At 42.1% G+C, this 20,753-nt stretch overlaps 1 protein-coding gene across 1 annotated transcript in view; it reads left to right on the forward strand.

Moving 5' to 3' along the window:
* LOC127223281 (intelectin-1a) overlaps window positions 1-11,026 on the forward strand; it is a 12,324-nt gene extending 1,298 nt beyond the window's left edge. The window contains exons 2-8 of the mRNA XM_051185761.1: window positions 1,476-1,539; window positions 3,057-3,155; window positions 4,471-4,718; window positions 5,046-5,204; window positions 5,572-5,692; window positions 6,575-6,678; window positions 10,812-11,026. Of these exons, the coding sequence (XP_051041718.1) occupies window positions 1,476-1,539; window positions 3,057-3,155; window positions 4,471-4,718; window positions 5,046-5,204; window positions 5,572-5,692; window positions 6,575-6,678; window positions 10,812-10,964 (948 nt within the window). The 3' untranslated portion in view covers window positions 10,965-11,026. The remainder of the gene's footprint in view (window positions 1-1,475; window positions 1,540-3,056; window positions 3,156-4,470; window positions 4,719-5,045; window positions 5,205-5,571; window positions 5,693-6,574; window positions 6,679-10,811) is intronic.
* Window positions 11,027-20,753: the final 9,727 nt, after the last annotated feature.

Here is a 20,753-nt window from a genome sequence, read left to right on the forward strand (position 1 = left end):
GCCACATGTCCTTGTTTTATTTTATCCTATAAATATACCTTACTGTTTTTTGTAAAATAGTCTTTTAAACCTAAGATACAGAGAACATTAGCTTAGACCAATGGGTCTCTACCTGTGGGCCATGACTCCTGGAGGATAGGGCTCGCCTAAGGCCATCAGAAATATCAGATATTTACATTAAGGTGTACAACATGAAGTAGCAGTGAAAATACTGTTATGGTTGGACAACAGGAGGAACTGTATTAAAGGTCACAGCAGTAGGAAGGTAGTCTTTTCCTAAGGACTTGAAATGCTAGCAGTGCAATAATAATAAAGTCAGGGGTTATGGGTGCTGTGTCACTGGGCAGGAGTCAAATAATTCCTTTATAACCCCAGGGGGAGTGCAGAAAGTGAAGAATGGTGGGGGAAGGGATGTTCATTGGAAGTATCATCAGAGATGGTTTCTATAGACGTAATCCCCAATGCAGTTTATGGTAAAAGTTTACAGTTTGTGGAAGATATGAGAGAATTAAGGACAGAATAGTTAACAAGTTTATTCAAGCTTGAATTCAAGAATTCAAGAAATTATTTTTCTTTTTTGAGACAGGGTTTTTCGTTTTGCTTTGGAGCCTGTCCTGGAACTTGCTTCATAGACCAGGCTGGCTTCAAACTCCGAGATCTGCCAGCCTCTGCCTTCCATGTGCTGGGATTAAAGGCATGTGCCACCAACACCCAGCCCAGAAATTATTCTTTTACAATTCTGTTGTTTACACCCCCCTTCCACCCAGGATTGATGACACATACCTAAAATTCAAGCACTTGGCATTAGAGAGGCAGGAGGATCTGGAGTCCAAGGTCATTTTCAGTTATATGTGAGTTTAAGGCAGAGTGGGTAACATGAGACCTTGTCTAAAAAAAATCTCCACCACTGCCACCACTGGCAAAAGTGTCCCTTTTCCTATGAGTGATGATTATGGTGGATGGATGGTAGGTTTTCCTTTGAGAAAGGTATTAATTTACAGGAAAGATACAAACTGAAAAAAACAAACCCAACATCACTTTTTGGAATCTGAGAATGGTTTGGTAAACTGCACTTAATATTTGCCATTTAGAGCCTGCTAATCTCAGAATTACCCTACAATTCGCAGATACTGTATCTACACTGGGAATCCTGCCAGAAGGTAAGTTCATCCCCACTAGGCTTTCCCTATAAAAGAATCAGCACCTCCCATATGCATGTGCCTCAGCAGAGAAAGCTCTGTCATCACAGCAACGCTCAGCTCTTGTCAGAAGCAGAGGGAAGGTGGTTGCTGTTTGTGGAGATGGGGTGGGGGGAGATTGGATTTTGGCTCCTGTCACTGTTAGGGCCAAAATGTGTTTACCTAAATAAAGGGAGAGGGGCCTTTCAGTAGTTGCAGGACTAGATAGGAGCTGAGACTGGGATAAGGGGAAAACATGGTCTGGATAGAAGTGACCTTCATCTTGCCTTTCTCCAGATGACCATGATCCAACTCGACTTCCTGCTGTTTCTCATCGTGGCCACCAGAGGGTGCACAGCAGGTGAGTCTTGTTATAGGAACTCAACTTCCTGAGGTCAATGTGAGCTTCAAAAGCAATAAACACATTTCTGGTGGTTGTGGCACATCCTTTTAAGCCCAGCATTTGGGAGGCAGAAGCAGGTGGATCTTTGTGAGTTCGAGGCCAGCTGGGTCTAGAGATCAAGTGCCAGGAAAGGTTCCAAAACAATACAGAGAAACCCTGTCTTGAAAAAATCAAAATGAAAACAAACAATAAAAACCAAAAACAAACAAACAAACAAAAAAACACCGCAGTCAGCACTAGTCTGGTTGCTTCTAAGACCTGAGTCTGAGGGCTAGAGATCATGTTTCTTTTGTTGCTGTGTTTTGTTTTTCAAAACAAAAACAGGGTTTTTCTGGATAGCCCTGGCTGTTCTGCAACTCCATCTGTAGACCAGGCTGGCCTCAAACATAGAGAGATCTGCCTGCCTCTGCCTTTTGAGTGCTGAGATTAAAGACAGGCATCACTGCAGGTTGACTGATCATGCCTTTTTTTTTTTTAAATAACTTTTTGAAATTAAATATAATTGCATTATTTTCTCATTCCTTTTTTTTTTTCTTCCCAACCTTTTCTACTTAACCCCCCCCCCCCCCACGTTATAACAAAGTAAAGGCCTCTTTTTTCCAATTGTGGATATATATTCCTGGACATATAAACACAGCTTAGTCCATTCCCCAAAGAGATGATGCCTTTGAGATGTAGGCTGGATGCTGATAGCCTCTTAAAGGAATTGGCCAGTGGCAGTGAGATTGTTGAGGAATGCCCTGGTCCAGATTCTGTACCTGTGTGTAGCTCCAGGGGAACTTCTGTAAGAACTGTGTCCCAGCCTAGTCACTGCCTGTGCTTAGGACTTGGGTCTTGGAGTTTCAATGACAGTGACTGGTCTGATTTGTGCCCAGTGTTATCTTCAATTATGCTCTCTATAGGAACTCAGCATTATTGTAAAATGAGCACTTCCGCTTCACTGTTGTTTTAGTGTCTTAAGGAAAAGGGCAAGACCCTAAATGCCATCTTACTTGATCTCCACATGATAATATTTGTCAGCCGGATATGAGGCATTGGGGAACTGAGGCTAAACACAGTAAATGCAATCCAAAAATAATTGACTTATGAACATGGAGTTACTTACACCTGAGTAGCTCTGACCACAAAGTCCTCATTGGTTTTCACCCTTCTAGGTTCTCAGATGATTTTGTAGGGTTGAGGCTGGTTTGCAAGGCTTCTGGTCAAACCTCTGTATTGTCAACCTCGCTACCCAAGCTTCAGACACATTAGGCTCCTGGCATTTTTTCTACCTGCAAAGCTGGAGTTCACTTTAATCTCCTTTTCCAGGACTTTGGACACAAAGTTCTCCACCTTCAAAATTCTTGTTTCTTTTCCTAGTTGAAAATCTTGTTGGTTCTCACAGGGAGGCTTTGGAAAGTCATGGGATGAGGTTAGGATGAATGACAAGGGAAGGCTGGGTGTTCCCTGAGTGTGAAACTCTGCATCTTCTCTAGCTCAAGAGAACCTGGATACCAATAGATGGGCCAATGCTGTGTCTTCCTCTCTGTTCAGAAGCTGCAAGGAAATCAAACAGGAGATGAGCAGGGCACGAGGTGAGTGGTGAAGCATTTAAAGAAACATCATAATCCTAACACTTGGGAGCCCAAAGCAGAGGACTGAAAGTTCCTAGCCAGCCTGGGGAGACCCTGTCTGAGAATACCAGTTAGGAAATCAGTTTTTTTTTATTTCATGGAATAACTTTTCTTTTTTGAAATAGAAAATGTGATAAAATGTACACAGTGGATAAAAACTGCCACTTAACTAATTTTTTTTTTTTTTGCTTTTGGAGACAAGGTTTCTCTGTATTGCTTTGGAGCCTGTCCTGGAACTTACTCTGTAGACCAGGCTGGACTCGAACTCACAGAGATCTGCCTGCCTCTGCCTCCTGAGTGCTGGGACTAAAGGCCTGTGCCACCAACACCCAGCCCACAATTTAGCTAATTTTAAGAGTTTTTAGAGTCAAGAATGACTTTCACAATGGTAGGAATCACCACTATCAAGCTCCAGAAAGTTTTCATTCTTTAAATAGAAATTCTATGGCCATGAAGTAATATATTCTTGTATTCCCTGTGAGCTGCTCTTCTGTTTCCTACTTCTGTGAATCTGTCTATTCTTGTTACATCATATGAGTAATATGCCTTATTTGATTAGCATGCTTCAAGGCTTGCATGTGTTGTAGAATAGTGCATTTATTTTTAAAAGATTAATTATTATTATGATGATGATGTAGATGTACATGTATGTGTGTGGGAATGTATACATGTGTATGCAGGTACATGCTGAGTTCAGAAGAGGCCATCCCATCCTCAATAGCTGAAGTGACAGGCATTTGTACACTGCCAAGTGTTAGTCCTTTGCTAGAGCAGAACTTGCTCTTAAAAATGGAGCCATTTCTACAGTCCACTTCATTCTTTTTGATCTATTGGATATACAGGAATATACACAATATATATTCTGCATGGTAGATAGCACACTATATTGCTTATTCCTTTTTTCAGTAGAGAAACTTGGCTAGTTTCTGCCTTTCAGGTCATGTGACTAGAGCTCTAAGGAACATGAATGTACATCTCTTAGAACTTGTTCCCAGATCTTTGGGAATCTATTATGTGGACTTGCTAAGTCCTCTGATAATACTATGTTTAACTTTAGAACAAAAATATCTCTGTCGATTTGGGTAATTCTGTGCTATGCTTTAGTCATGGAAGTTTGGCTTTCAGAACTCAGGCAGATCCCCAGGGACACCTGTGGGAGGACACTCTGTGTACAAAGCACTCACCATGTTGTAGTCCCTAGAGCCATTCTGCTGCCTGAGCAGAGATGGACAATGAGCCTGCACACAGGAGGACTGTGAACTGGTTCTCTCTACAGATGGTCTCTATTTCCTCCGCACGGAGAATGGTGTCATCTACCAGACCTTCTGTGACATGACCACCGCAGGTGGTGGCTGGACCCTGGTGGCTAGTGTGCACGAGAACTACATGCAAGGGAAATGCACAGTGGGCGATCGCTGGTCCAGTCAGCAAGGCAGCAGAGCAGACTACCCAGAGGGGGATGGCAACTGGGCCAACTACAACACCTTTGGGTCTGCAGAGGGGGCCACAAGTGATGACTACAAGGTTGGTACCCTCTGTAGACACTTGGGAGAGCATGAGGATGTGAGTGTAGCTCAAGCATGCCAGGGAGAGGGTTGGGGGTTGCCCTTCAACATAGGGATGAAGAAGTGAAAAGTACTTATCTTGAATCTCAACAGCCCCCCTCCCCCAGTAGTCATTTAGGTAAGTAGGTGGTGGGGCCTTATCATTGGGAATCAGGGCATCTGAGTATGGCTGGCCATCTGTCCCCCTGGAACCCAGAGACATCAGCTGTGCTGAGGACTGTGCATGTGGTCCTTTTCTTAGTGAAATCTCCTGGTCTGGTCAGGCTCAGTGTTGGTTGCTTTCCAGAACCCTGGCTACTTCGACATCCAGGCTGAGAACCTGGGGATCTGGCATGTTCCCAACAATAGCCCCCTGCAAAACTGGAGGAACAGCTCCCTGCTGAGGTACCGCACCTTCACTGGATTCCTGCAGCACCTGGGCCATAATCTGTTTGGTCTGTACCAGGTACTTGAGACTGCTGGCTGAGGCTTCTTCTCATGGGTGTGGAGAGAGGCAGGTATTTGAGGTTGGGTGGGTTGTACTTCATGTTTACTTAAATGTAAGTGTAATGAGCTAAGATAGACAGAGTGTAGGGGTATTTGGAAAAGAGAGAAGTAGGGAGGGAAGAGAGAAGAGAAGAGAGCGGGAGAAAGGGAGGGAGGAGTCTAGGGTGTCAGAGGGACACAGACAAATGAAATGACCCTTTCTTAACTAACTGATTTGGCAACCATCTCAGTTACTGCACAAATGTTGTGTTTCTCTGTGCAGGGCGGTGTTTCTGGGATTGCCAATGCTGCCATATTGACCCAGTGACTTCTTTTGTTCCTTATAGAGATACCCAGTGAAATACGGAGGAGGAAAGTGTTGGACTGACAATGGCCCAGCAATACCTGTGGTCTATGACTTCGGTGATGCTGAGAAGACAGCCTCTTATTACTCCCCTTATGGCCAAAGTGAGTCTCTAAGTCTCCCCTGAAACCTCTGCAGCACACGTGATAAACACCGTTATGATAAGTAATAGTCATTTACCATCCACCACAGCCTGGCTCTCCTCTCTGAATATTTGTGCTTTGTTTCCCTTCATTTACATGATAACCCTTGAGCTCTGAACTGTCACTAACCCATTTTACAGCTTAAGAAACTGGAGCACTGAAGGAAGGTCCAGGAACTTGCCTGATAGCACAGGGCATCAGCAGGAGAGTCAGCATTTGCACTGGGGAAACTTGCCTATATAATCAAATTCTAGCAACCCTGATATCATCCAGGGGTTTCTGAGGAATAGGGCACATCTATGTGTAAGGGGCAGAACAACAGAACAAAAGGGAGTAGAACAACAGAAAAAAAATTGGAGGTTTATTTCTGTTGTGAGTGGTAACTACTGTGCTATTTAATATAAACCCAAAGATGGCACATATCCTTCATAGAGGTTGAACCTGTGCTGTGTAATTTAAAGCTCTTGTTATTTGTGCTCGAAGGGAACAAGAAAAGTGTGATAGGACCAGAGTCAATCAATATACTTTCTAACTGCTGTGGTGGTCCATCGGAGGTTGTCCGTGTGATCTTCCTGGGTTACTAAATTTCTTCATACAAGTCTTCAGCATATTGGGTCTTTTTGAAGACACACTCTTGGACTCAGAGATTTGGAAAATGCTCCTGTTAGCACTGTGTGTGGCTGGAATGTTTCAGCCATTGGTCACGATAGTGCCAGACACTCCCCAGTGTTTCTGATGTGTTGAACTAGAATCTGTGCCTGGCACTGACAATCTCTGCATTGACCTCAAGATTAGTTTTTATAGCATCTTCCTTGAATACTGTTTTCTACTTTTTCTTTTCAGAGGAATTCACTGCAGGATTTGTTCAGTTCAGAGTGTTCAATAATGAGAGAGCAGCCAATGCCTTGTGTGCTGGTATGAAGGTCACTGGATGTAATACTGAAATTGTGAGTCTTTAAAAATATATATATTTAAAAAATTTAAATTATGTGTATACCTGTTTGTTTGTTTTTTGTATGTGCATATAGTATGAGAACAGGTATCATTGAAAGCCAGAAGGGTTAGATTTCCTAGAAATGGAGTACATGTTGTTGTAACATACCTTACATGGGCGCTTGGGAACTGAACGTGGATCCTTCTGCAAATGTTCTGAACTGATGAGACATTTCTTTAACTCCAGATGAATGAGTGTTGTTAGGGACCAAGTGGGCCTGTGAGTAAGACTGAGTTTTTCAGTGTGTGTTGAGCATGGGAAATTGTCATGGTAGTATGAGCATGTGTGTGGGCATGTGACATTTCATTGTATTTGACTTGGTCTCAGGGATCAGAACTTCTGTCTAGATGCAAATATTCCTTATTAAAGACCAAACTTAATGTTACAACTTCTAATACACTGTTGCTGATTGCTTAGCTTTTAGGATAAAACACTCAATTACTTGGAGTCAGGGTGACATTTCTATTCAGGAGGTCCTGTGGAAACCTTTGGGGGCTGAGGTTGTTAGAGAGTCACCAGGTATTGTCAATCTCTACTGAGAGTTTAGTTTTCAGAGTGAACTGTATCCTTTTCAAAGTTTGTACAGATGCTTATTTTGTGGAAGGAGTACTAGAACAGTTTTGGACATCTGGTAGACCTCACCCAGGCTGTTCTCCCAATCACAGGTATTTTCTCTGGTTAGAGATCAGTATGTAGACTCACTGTGAGGTCAGGTACACTCAGTTCCACTGCAGCTACCTGATATCTCTTAAGCCTGGGATCATTAGACCCTTCTGTTTATTTATCTATTTTTCTACTTTGTGGGCAAAGGCAGAATGAGGTGGGAATTGCCAAGAATAACAGATTATCTTGGAACCCAGACCTCCTCAAAGTAACAGTCTCAGAAAAAGGGTCCTCAGCTCCTGACAGGTGGCCCTGTTTCGTTTTTTATTCCTTGGTCATCATAGCATCCATTCTCCTGATAGAATGAGGAAGATTTGCTGACAAGGAATCCCCCTGATTGTGATAGAGAGTGATAAGTATGGAGATAATGAAAGGGAAGGTCTCTTTGTGAAAATCTGGTTCCTATTCACCTTTCAGTCATGTCTGAAGAATATGAAATATAGTGTGCACAGGTGCCAGTGTATTATTTGCTTAATGATAAGCATAGTTTGCCTTGAGCACCTACCATATAATGGTACAGGAGACGTAAAAAAACATGTACTTTGCTAGCACTTAATAGATCAGACATTCACACAAGTGTGTAATTGTTATCTGATATATTTGAAGTGTAGTAGAAACATAAACTAAGGAGCTTGGGTATGACTTAGTGGTAAAGCATTTGCCTGACATGCAGAAAGCCCTAGGATTTTGTTCCTAGTGCCATAAAACAAAAGAAAGCAAAACACAAGCCAAAACAAAGAAACAAACATTAATGAGGGGCTACATTGTGCACTGGGAAAGGCAGAGTACAGATTGCAGGAAAGGATTTTTGTTTTTGAGACAGATCTCATATATCTTAGGTTGGTTCTAAACTTGCTGTGTAGGGAGGATGACCTTAAACTTCTGATCCTCTTGGCTTTAGCTTTCCAGTGCTAGGAACACAGGCATGTGATGCCACATCTAGCTTATAGGAAAGGTAGCTTTTGAGTTGAGTCTTGGGAGATGGAAAGAAGCTTATTGTGCAGACCAATTTAGTGTGAGTGAATAGTGTATTCAAGTTTACCAGTGTCTTAAGTTAGCATGTGATATTGAGGGAGAACAAGCTGTGTTTTAGTGTTTTAGTTTTGGTGTACAGATGGATGCAGGGCAGAGGCAAGAGCTGATTTAGGAACTGTTAACAGGAACTGGATCAGGAAGAAACTTTTACATTACCCTAGTGAGATTGTACTGTATGTAAATGATGGGGGGAGCCATCAACACATTTTAATGGGGAAGACTAAATTTGTTATCTTTGTGTGTTAAAATGACACTGACAGAAAGTGTCAAATTTGAGTGGGGGAAAGACAAAGCACAAAGAAAGGTGGTTTCCATGGTCCAAATAAAAGCATGAAGTAAGGCAATACTCACATATGGGGCTAATGAGCACTGCTGATTTAAATTTAAGACTAGATGAATACATAGAATGGGAAGAGATGTCTAGGATAAACTTACGGTTGTCATTTGGCAGAGTGAATATCATTTTAAAAATTTTATTAAAATTATGTTTACTTAATTGATAACATATAATTATATATTTATAGGAAACAATGTGATGGTTCAATACACAAATAGATCATGTAGTGTTTAAATCAGGTTAAGCCTGTCTGTCTCCTCAAACATGTATTTCCTTATGGTGGAGACATTCCAGTTGCTTTCTTCTAGTTTTTGAACTCTGCAGCATACTATCATTGTCTATAATCATCTTTCTCCATAATAACACTAATTATTTCTTGTTCCTATTTAACTGTAATTTAGTGCCCTTCCAATCTCTTTACTTCCCTGATTTTTAGGATGGTGTGGCAGAACATATTCTGCTACTAGGGAGGTTAAGACTTGAAAACAGCAAGTTCAAAGCCAATGAATTGCATTTGTTAAGCCACAATGTATGAATGAAGACCAGATTTAGAGTCAAGGAAGGATTTACACTCATGCAGCTTCATGTTTTAGTCAGTGATGGATTGCTTCTTTGACACTGGTTTCATGTGGTAGTACTGCCTAGAAACACTATAGTGACTCTAGGTTGTTTGAGGACACCCTATGATGTTCACACTGTGGGCAGAACAGCCAATGAATTTATTACAATAAAATCCCTATTGTTAAAGTGGCACATGGCAGTAACTAGCCTTGTTTTTTTTCATGTGGAGCTTGAAATGCCCGAATAATGACTTGAGTGGCAGATGAATTTAAGATCTTTAGGTAAAGAAATATATGGACTGGAGATAGACAGTTTGAGCCATCAGTGAATAGTTGGTTAACTGAGGACAGAGGGGTGATACAAGCTACATGGGACTGGAAAATGTGTCCCTTTTGGGAAGTAGCGCTTAAGGAATTCATGAAGGAAAAATCTAGCCAGGGAAGCTGAGTACAAAGGTTCAGAGAAGTTGAAGGAAAGCTGAGAAGAGAAAGTGATGCCACTAAAGCCAATTGAAGGGGTTTTATGGATCAAATAGAGCGATACTGCCAATGGAGAGTCTGACTTGGGACGAGAATCCACTGAACATGCCTATTAAGGTGTCTCTGGACTCATCAGCTGTATTAGTCAGCCTTTTGTCTCCGTGGTTAATACCAAAAAGAAACAGGCTAAGAGGGGAAAGTCATATTTAGTTTTGTGTTTCAGAGATTTTAGCCAGTGATCAGTTGGCTCCATTGTTGTTAGATCCATGGTGAGACAGAAACATTCTACAGGATGGGCATATCAGAGCAGTGTGGCTTACTGAATGGTGGCCAGGAAGCTGAAAGACAGCATGAGAGGCCAGGGCAAGTCACCTTCAAAATCATGCTTCTTTGTGGCTGAGAAGATGGCACAGTGAGAAGATGGTAGAAGTACTTGGAGGTGCAAGTCTGGTGACCTGAGTTCATGTCTCTAGGACACAAACAAAAGCTGCACACAGTAGTGTGTCTGTAATCCCAGTGTACCCCAGAGAGGGATGGGAGACAGAGGCAGGGGACTCTCCCAAAGCTCTCAGCTCAGCTAACATGGCTAACACAGTAGCAAAGAGAACCTGTCTCAAACAAGGTGGGAAGGCAAGGACCAATGTCTGAAGGTTATCCTCTAACTTCTGCTTTCACATAGGCATATCTGTATCATGCAGGTGCATCAACCCTTCCCCCAGCACATACCACACTTCCCCTCCCAGTGATCTATTTCCTATAACCAGACCCCACCCCCATCCCTAGCTTCACCACCTCCCAATAGTCAGCTCAAAATGGTGACTCCATAAGAGATTAATTAACTGATGAAGGCAGGATCCTCATATTCAAGCCCTTCCCCAGAGTCCTGCCTCTGAATGTTACTTACTCTGGGGACCAGGTCTTCAGTGCATAACACCTTTGGAAAGGGCACTTCATACCCAAACCACATCACCAGCTGACCTCTCCTTGCTACTTCCTCTCTTTCTTTTCCAGCACTGCATCGGTGGAGGAGGATTCTTCCCAGAAGGTAACCCTCGGCAGTGTGGAGACTTCTCGGCATTTGATTGGAATGGATACGGAACTCACATTGCATACAGCAGTAGCAAGGAGATAACTGAAGCAGCTGTGCTTCTGTTCTACCGCTGAGAACTCTGTGGTGTGGAACCCAGACTTCTTCAATCTGTGGACTCACATGCACCTAGTTACCAGAATGCCAATGGCACAGGAAAGGAAAATAAATCATGTTCATTGCAGGCTTGGGTGTCTTTGTGTGTCCCTTTTGTGCAGGGGTGGGAGATTTCAAAAGAATTTCTGTTGCCCTGGTTGGTTGTTCTTCAGACATCAGGACTGTGAATCCTGATATAGAATACTCCTTCAAAAAAAATTATTCTTCTCTCATACACTATATCCTGACAGCAGCCTTCCCGCCTCCTCTCCTCCCACTCTCTCCCTTACCAACTCATCCTCCCTCAGATCTATTCCTCCTTCATTTCCCCTCAGAAAAGGGCAGGCTTCCCATGGCTATCCAAACATGGCATAACAAGTCACAATAAGAGTAGGCACATCCCCTTATATAAAGGCTGGACAAGGAGACTCAGTAGGAGGAAAAGGTTCCCAAGAGTAAGCAAAAGAGTCAGAGATACTGTTAGGAGCCCCACCAGAAGACCAAGCTACACAGCCATAACATACATGCAGAGGGCCTAGGTCAGAGCCATACCGGACCCTGACTGTTATTTCAGTCTCTGTGAGCACCTATGAGTCCTGCTTAGTTGACTCTCGTCTGTGTTCTTGTGGTGTCATTGACCCCTGTGCCTCCTACACTCCTTCCTCCCCACCTGGTACAAGATTCCCCAAACTCCACCTAATGTTTAGTTGTGGGTTTCTGTATCTGCTCCCATCATTTGCTGGACAAAAACTCTGATGATGATCATAATAGGCTCCAGTCTACGAGTTTAGCAGGATGTCATTTAAGGACTATTTTGTTTACTTTTTTCCCCCAATCATGTTTGGTCCTATCCTAGGTCTCTGGGCCATCCAGACTCTGGTTCTTCATCCCCCCCAGGCATTGTCAGGCTTGGGTTCTCTCTCATGGTCTGGCTTACAAGTTGGACGGACCAGTCATTGGTTGGCCTCTTCCACAAGTTCTGTACCCCCTTTACCTCAGCACATCTTGTAGGCAGGACCAATTGTAGTTGGAAGGTTTTGTATCTAGGTTGGTGTCCCATTCTATCCACTGGAAGACTTGCCTGGTTAAAGAAGATGGAGAGTTCAGGATCCTTAATCTCTGTTACTAGGTATCTTCACTAGGGCCATTGTCTTAGGGTTTCAGTTGCTCTGAAGAGACCTTGTTGTGTTTCAGTCAGCACAGAGGCTGAACTTTAATCTCATGCTGTTTTAGCTGGCAAATGAAGTTCTGTAGTTACTGACCTGCTTCTCTGCCAGTGGCCCAGCTGCTCAGGACACTGCCAAATACAGCTTTTCAATTAAATCTCTATCATTCTATTTATTAATAAATAGACCTGGGAGTCAAAGGGTGGGGTGAAACCCTGCTAGCTCAGAGAGGTTGAATAACAACTAGCTAACCTTCACTCTTTGACATCTCCAAAAGAGTGAGTCCTTCTGCTCTGCCAAAATAAAAGGACCCACCCTAGATTAAGTCCCTTTCTACTACTTCCTGTGCATCTCTCTATCATCTTCAGACACCCTTTGACTCTCTATGATTACTTTCTGTCAACTAGTTGCTAATTCAGCCTCCTGATACAAGGTTGATTTTATTTAATTAACACAAACTCAGGGTTCACAGTATGATTGAATATCTCATAACAACAACCATGGCAAGTCTTACAAAGGAATAGATTTAATTGGCTAGCTGCTTACATTTTTAGAAGGTTAGTCCATTATGATCATGGTGTAGAGCATGGCAGTGTGCAGGTGAACACGGTGCTGGACAAGTAGCTGACAGTCATACATTATGCAGGCAACAGGAAGTGGACTGACTGTCACTATGAATGAAACTTGGGAAAGAAACCTCAAAACCTCCCCCCACAGTGACACACTTCCTCCAACAAAGCCATACCTAATAGTGCTATTCCCTTTGGGGGCCATTTTTCTTCAAACCACCACAGTCATCATTGTAGATTTTAGGGAGCTCCCATTGCACTAGGTTTCTACCTCACCTGAAGTGACCCCAACTCCAAGCATTTCTCCCAATTCTCTCTCTCTACCCTCCAACCTGATCCCTTCTGTTCTCACCATTGAAATAAATTATATTTGTTTTCCTGAGACAGGGCTTCTCTGTGCAATTGCCCTAGCTGTCTTAGAACTCTCTTTATATACCAGGCTGGCCTCAAACTCATAGAAATCCACCCAAATGCTGGGACTACAGGTGTGGATCTCCACATCTGGCTACACATAATTTATTTTATTTCCCTTTCTCAGTGATTCATGTGTCCCTTTGAGCACTTCTTGTTATTCAGCTTCTCTGAGTCTATGGATTGTAGCTTGATTATCCTTTATTTTACAGCTAATATCCACCTATACATGAGTGCATACCATGTTTGTCTTTCTTGGTCTGGGTTACCTCATTCAGGATGATTTTTTTTGTAGTTCCATCCATTTGCCTAAAAAAAAAAAAAAAAAAAAACAAAAAAACTCATGATTTATTTTTAACAGCTGACTAATACTCTATTGTATAAATGTATCACATTTTCTTTACCCATTCTTTGGTTGAGGGGCATTTAGGTTGTTTCCATTTGTTGCTATTATGAATAAAGTTGCTATGAACATAGCTGTGCAAGTGTCCTTATGGTAGGATGGAGCATCCTTTGGACACATGCTGGGTATTATAGCTGGGTCTTGAAGTAAATGGATTCCTAATAGTCTGAGAAGCCACCACAATTGATTTCCAAAGTGGCTGTACAAATTTACACTCCCACTAGCAATGGAAGAGTGTTTCTCTTGCTCCACATCCTTGCCAGCATGAGTAGTCACTTGTGTTTTTGATCTTAGCCATTCTGATAGGTGTAAGATGGAATCTCAGGGCCATCTTGGTTTGCATTTCTCTGATAACTAAGGATGTTTAACATTTCTTGAAGTGTTTCTCAGCTATTTGAGATTGTTCTGTTGTGAATTATCTGTTTAGCTCTGTATCCATTTTAATTGGATTATTTAATTTGTTTATATCTAGTCTTTTGAGTTCTCAAGTGTAGATGAAGTTTCTTTCCACCTGGTCCTGCAGCTGTTTAGCCCCAAATGAACACACAGAGGCTTCTATCAATTAGAAACTGTTTGATGGATGGCTCAGGTGTCTTACTGGCTACTGCTTTCTTAATTATTAACCCATTTCTATTAATTTAAGTATTTCCATATGGTCTTATCTTACCAGAGAAGGGTCTGAACTTGTTACTCCTTCCTCAGCTACATGGCATCTCTACCTAGTGGCTCCTCTCTCCTTCTACTGAGCATTCTCCTCATCTCCTAGCTCTACCTATCCTTTCTGCCTGGCTACTGGCCAATCAATGTTTCATTCATCAACCAATAAGGTATGAAGGACATTCCCCCATCACTCAAATGTTTCTGAATTCTTTATATATTTTGGATATTAGACCTCTGTCAGACATGGAACTGGTGAAAATCTTTTCCTATTCTGTAGGCTGTCATTTTGTCCCATTGACCACTGTCCTTTGCATTACAGCAGCTTTTAAGTTTCATGAAGTTGCATTTATTGTTGATCTTAGTGCCTGCACTATTGGTATTCTGTTCAGGAAGTTTTCTTCTGTGGCAATGTGTTCAAGGCTATTTCCCACTTTCTCTTCCATTAGGTTCAGTGTAACTGGTTTTATGTTGAGGTCCTTGGTCACTTGGACTTGAGTTTTATGCAGGGTGATAGATATGGAATTATTTGGGGGAGTTGTGCCCCCAGACTCCACATGATTCCTTAAATCATGCACTCTTCAATTTAAATTTCTTAAATGTGGATGCCCACCCATGAACAATCTGCAGTGGACAGATTCTGGCATGATGGAACTTGCTCATGTCAAATGGATTACAGTATTGAAAGGGCCCGGTCCTGTCCTAATATGGGGTTGAGGGCATGTTTGTGTTTTCTCTCAGGAAGAAAAAGAGACCTGGTGGCTGCCAGACCATTTGGTGAAATGCATGGAACAGAGGAAAACCAGACTTGCTGAACCTGTGTTCCTGACTCTACAGTTTGAGAAAGAAATTGGTTCAAGATTTTCAGAAGGAAAGGAGATTAGAGACTTTCAGTTTGGTTCGAGATTTCCAGTTTCCCAACAAGCCTGCTGCATTGAATAGTTAGCTACACCACATCTTGGGACAATTGAAAGTTATTGTGAATGTGGGGCAAATGTCCATCTTCAGTATTTGAGCAGACAATGGACAAAAGTCTTGAAGTTAATATTTAATACTCAAGGACTGTGATATCTCAAACATATCTTTGGAAATTATAAGCAGCAGTGCATTGGACTTTAGAGAGGGAAAAACAAAAGATTCAGAATTGTGGAGTGATTCATACTTCATTCACCATGAGAACATTTTATTGTCTTTTGATTGAATTGAAATTATGAGAATTGTAATTTAGTCAATTATGTGTCAATTGTTAATAAGCATACTGGAATCATTAATGTTTACAACCTTTGTTATACTGATATATGTTATGGATGAAAAAGTCAGCCCATTCTGTTAAGAATTAGACGTGATGCTTATGAATCATTATGTATAATGCAATTAAATATGCAGATTTAGATTTTGATATAACAAAAGCCACTCAAGACATCTCAGACCATTTTTTAAAAGGCCATTTTTGTCTTGATTCATCCTCTCCTTTTGCAGGAGATGCTGTAGCCACAAAAGCATATGCTTTATTGATCTTACTTGTGAACTCTCAATGAAAAGTTGGCTCAGGTGAGTTGGCATCGAGCTATGCACTATCCCCTAATGTTCATTATTACAGAGGCTGGTAGTCAGAGACTGGTAAAGTCTCTGTACCTCCAAGCTACCTAAGACAGGGCATACATGATGGAATATATGCTTCCCATGACAGGTAAGACTGGAAGGTTGAAGAAGATTACCTAAGACAGACACAGCCATCTGTCCTGTAGCAGAAGCACAGGCATTTTTAATTATATTAAGAAGGGGGAATTTGTGGGTGCCCATAAAGATGGCTGCACTCCATCTTGGCACAAGAGCAGAGAGGTCAAAGCTGTCAGCAAGTCACAAGACCTAAAGGTCAAAGATGTGGCTACAGAAGGATGTTTTTGACTGTCTTAGTCTAAATAACAACAGACCTGAATCTGAGGTGTGGCTACTCCTGACTGTCAAGACTAAGGAAGAAGTTGAATCTGAAGTATGGCTACTCCTGTCCTCAGGGCTAGGGAATAAGAAGTTGGAGCTAAGGTGTGGTTACTGAACCCTTAGAATAAATGAGGAAGAAAAGTCTGTTTGTTCCATATACATGATACTGTGTTCCCCTTTTTGGATAAGGTATGTAAGAGTGGTGAAAAATAAACTTGTGGCATTTCAGTATTGACTGATCTGTCCTCCTGACTTATTCTGTGTCTCTGTCTTTCTTTTTTGTCTATAGCTAGCCTTTTCCTCATCCACGCTCCCCCACTCAAGTACAGACTTGGGGCGGCTTGGCTGGCTCTGATTGCAGCCCCACAAAGACTGCTCCTGACACCGCTTTCTCTTTTATTAGGTTCAGTGTAACTGGTTTTATGTTGAAGTCTTTGATCTCTTGGACTTGAGTCTTATGCAGGGTGATAGATATGGAATTATTTGCATTCTTCTACATATTGACAGCCAGTTAGACCAGCATAATTTGTTGAAGATGCTTTCTTTTTTCCAAGGTATATTTCTTATATTTATAAGAAATCAGGTATTGATAGATCTGGGTCTTTGATATGATTCTATTGATCAACCTGTCTGTTTTTATGGCAATCCCATGTGGTGTTTTTTTTTTTTTTATTACTATGGCTCTGTAGTACAGTTTGAAATCAGGGATGGTGATATCTCTGGAAATTCTTTTATTGTACAGGACTGTTTTAGCTATCCTGCATTTTTGTTTTTCCATATTAAGCTGACTATTGTCCTTCCAAGGTCTTTACAAAATTGTGTTGGACTTTATTTTGAGACAGGGTTTTTCTGTGTAGCTTTGGAGTCTGTCCTTGAACTATCTCTTATAGACCAGGTTGGTGTTGAACTCACAGAGATCCCTCTGTCTCTGTCTCCAAAGTGTTGGAATAAAGGCTTGCGCCACCACTGTTTGGCAAGAATTGTGTTGGAATTTTTATGGGGATTGTATTGATTCTGTAAGTTGCTTTGGTAAGATGACCTCTGCTTTTGGAGTGCTGGTAGTAAAGGCATGCACCACTAGTCCTGGCTCTAAGCTTTTAAACTTAGCTTGGTGGGATCTTGCCCTGATGTTAGTACTTTCTTTATTCTTTCTTAATCTGTTTATCTCTTTGAACACAGAACTTAGCTCCATTTCACTTCCTGGTGCTCCTTTTCTCCTCAAATTGTACATTTTGTATTTTTCCTTTTTTGGTCATCTTTTTTTTTTTTCAGATCTGTACAAGAGTAATAAGTATACAACACAGTCAATATTAGGATTGTTTTGATTATTTTCCTCTACCAGGAGATTGAAACCAAATCTCTTCACTTTAGCAAAAAGGAGCCACATTCTTCACCAAAATATCACAAGGATGATCTCTAGGCAACATATTAATATTCTTCTCTTCTAAAACCTCTTGAGCCAGGCCCTCACACTTCAAATAAATCTTAGTACTACTGTCTCCATATTCCTACTAGTACGGCCCATTAATCAGTGCTTAAAGCATCTCATTTCTTTCCTAACCCAAACATCCAAAGTCCATATTACTACAAACCAAAACATGGTCTGGCATATCACAGTAATACCCCAGTCCTTGGTACCAACTTCTGTCTTAGTTATGCTTTTTATTGCTGTGAAGAGGCACCATGACCATGACAACTCTTATAAAGGAAAACATTTAATGGGATGGCTTGCATTTTCAGAGGCTTGGTCCAATATCATCATGGTGTGTCAAGGTGGCTTGCAGGCAGATGTGGTGCTGGAGAAGGAGGTGAGTGTTCTACATCTTGACCTGCAGGAAACAGGAAGTGGGTCACTGGGTGTGGCTTGGGCATATATGAGACCTCAGAGCTGACTTCCACAGTGACACATACTTTCTCCAACAAGGCTATGCCGACTCCAAGAAAGCCACACTTCCTAATAGTGCCACTTTCTATAAGCTTATAGGGGCCAATTACATTCAAACTACCAACTTCTTTGTTGGAAGGGTTTTTTGTTTGTTTGTTCATTTGTTTGTTTTTTTTTTCTACTTTGGTTTCTCTTTCTTCTTTGATTTTCTGGTTTTTGTGATCTGTATTTCTGGCAGCTGGTGTGAACTAAAGTCCATTCTGTCAGAGATGGGGGCTGGACTTTGGGCAGCTACTGTGGCCTTTGGTACAGCAAGGGGTCTTTGTTCTTCTGCCTGGTGTAGCCTACACCTGAGCATCAGGGTGTCAGCAGCTTGGGCCTTTCCAATCTCAACTGAGGATACACCTGGTGGTTCGGAGGGTGGATGGGTTTCTTAAATATTCTTCTGACTGGCATGATGTGCACCTGAGCAACTGGCATCTGCCCAAGGTGGGTATGGGGGCACAATAGTGGGGGCAGGCAGTGGGGTGGGAAGAGGTCTTAGCAGGGTGGCATCTGAATCAGGGTCATGAGAGAGTTCCAAGAGCAGGTGGGCCTCCTTCCTTTTCTTCTGACTGCTGTGGTATCTAGCAATATTTCTTTATGCAGAGCCTCTCAAATATCCCGAGGGATATAGGACAGGGAGGTATGATATCCTACTATTCATTTATTTTGTTTTTAATTATTACAATTAAAAATGTGTAAAAGAATTATGGATGTATGTGTCCCTGTGTGGTAATGTGTACCACATTATGTGTAAGTGCCAGCTGAGTCCAGAAGAGGGTGTTGGATTTCCTAGAACTGGAGTTATTGGATGGTGTTAGCTTCCTGATATGAGTGCTGGTAACTGTACTTGGGTCCTCTGAAGAAAGCAATGTCCTTGTAATTGCTAAGCCATCACTATATTCCTCTTCTATTCTCCATTTCTTCCCCTTCCTTCTCCTCACCCCCTACTTTTCTTTTTCTAGCAGAGTCTTATGTGTCCCAAATTGACCTTAACTTGCTCTTGCAGAAGATATAGGTTTGGTTCCCAGCACCCTCATAGCTCAAAACTCTCCAACTTCAGTTCCAGGGGATCTTATCTCTTCTGGCCTTCTTGGACACTGTACACACTTGGTGCATATGTACATGTAAGCAAAACATATTAGTAATATGTTAAGTACATATTAAAAAGAATGTTAGTGCAAGGAATAGTATTTATCTTGTCTGAAATAGATTTCATGGGTTCGGAATGAGAAATTTCTTGTGGTCTCTCTGTCCTTCTCCATTTTTTTCCATTTCCTTCTCTTTCCTTGATAACCTGGCTTTTGTTAGCTGTTTTTTCCTGATTTTTTTTTCTTACCCCTTGTCCTCATTCTTCATCCTAAAGATGTGGGGCCAGCAAGATGGCTCATGTGGTAGGGATGCTTGCCAGTAAGCCCAATGACCTGAGTTTGATTTCCAGGATCCATGGGGTAGAAAGAGAAAACTGAGTTGGAAAATTATCCTCTAACCTCCGTAGTATAATGGCTTGTGTCTCTCTCTCTCTCTCTCTCTCTCTCTCACACACACACACACACACACACACACACACACACACGTGCGCGCACACACACACACGTAAAAAATTAAAAACTATATAGCTATCCTTGGCTCCTCATTATTCTCACATGCCTTTCTTACAATTAGGGATAGCAATAGGAAACCTGAATGAGTTTTGTCTGTTGGCAGTCCCTTGTGTGTGACCCAGTTCCCTTGTGCCAGGCACTGTTGATGACTGGGAGTGTGCAGACCAGTTGCAGAACACTTGTCTCTCATATGTTCCCCAGCACTTAGTCCAGGACTAGTTAATAAATACTGTTGAGCTGTGAAAAAAGCAAACAGGTGAGTCATGCACTGAAGCTGCAGGCTGTTCCAGGGCAAAAGTGACAAGTTCTAGGAAAGAGTCTCATGGAGCTTGGGAAGCACAGAGGGAGCCTCTAATGCAGAGAAGGCTGCCAGAAGGACCTCAATGAGGAGGTGATTTGGCTTTAAGTCCTCTCCTACCACAGAGAGATGACTGGCATATGCCATTATTTTCATGGTGTCCCATTTGCTTCTTGACTTCCCTGACCCTTGATAAGTTTTTCATCTACCCAACTCTCAGTTTCTTATTTGTAAAGTACTAATAGTAAAGTTCCCAGGCTACCTTAAATGCCCTTCCCTGATAACGAGATTGATGACTAAATTATCTACCATTATAGAGCCTTCATCTAGTAGCTGATGGTAACAGAAGCAGACACCCACAGCTAAACACTGAGTCAAACTGAAATCCAGATGCAGAGAGGGAGGAGTGATAAGAAAATGGGGATAAGACAGAGACAGCTGACCTGAACAAGGAGGAGCTAATGGACCCCTAGACTGATAGCTGGGAAACCAGCATTGGACCGACCCAGACCCCCTGAACATGGGTCTCAGTTAGAAGGCCTGGGCAGTCTAAGGGACCTCTGACTGTGGAACCAGGATGTAAAAAGAACTTTGGGAGTACATTCCCCATGGAGGGATACTCCCTTAACTTAGAGGCAGGAAGGAGGGCCTAGTTTCTACTCCAAATGACTTGACAGATTTTGTTTATCTCTCCTGGGAGGCATCACCCTCCCTTTGGAGTGGGGGGAGATGGGATGGGAGGGTGATCAGGGGGCATGGGAGGTAGGGAGGGAGAAAAGGAGGGAGAGAGGAAG

The sequence above is a fragment of the Phodopus roborovskii genome, unplaced genomic scaffold (assembly GCF_943737965.1).
Source record: "Phodopus roborovskii unplaced genomic scaffold, PHOROB, whole genome shotgun sequence".
NCBI classification, from domain to species: Eukaryota; Metazoa; Chordata; class Mammalia; order Rodentia; family Cricetidae; genus Phodopus; species Phodopus roborovskii.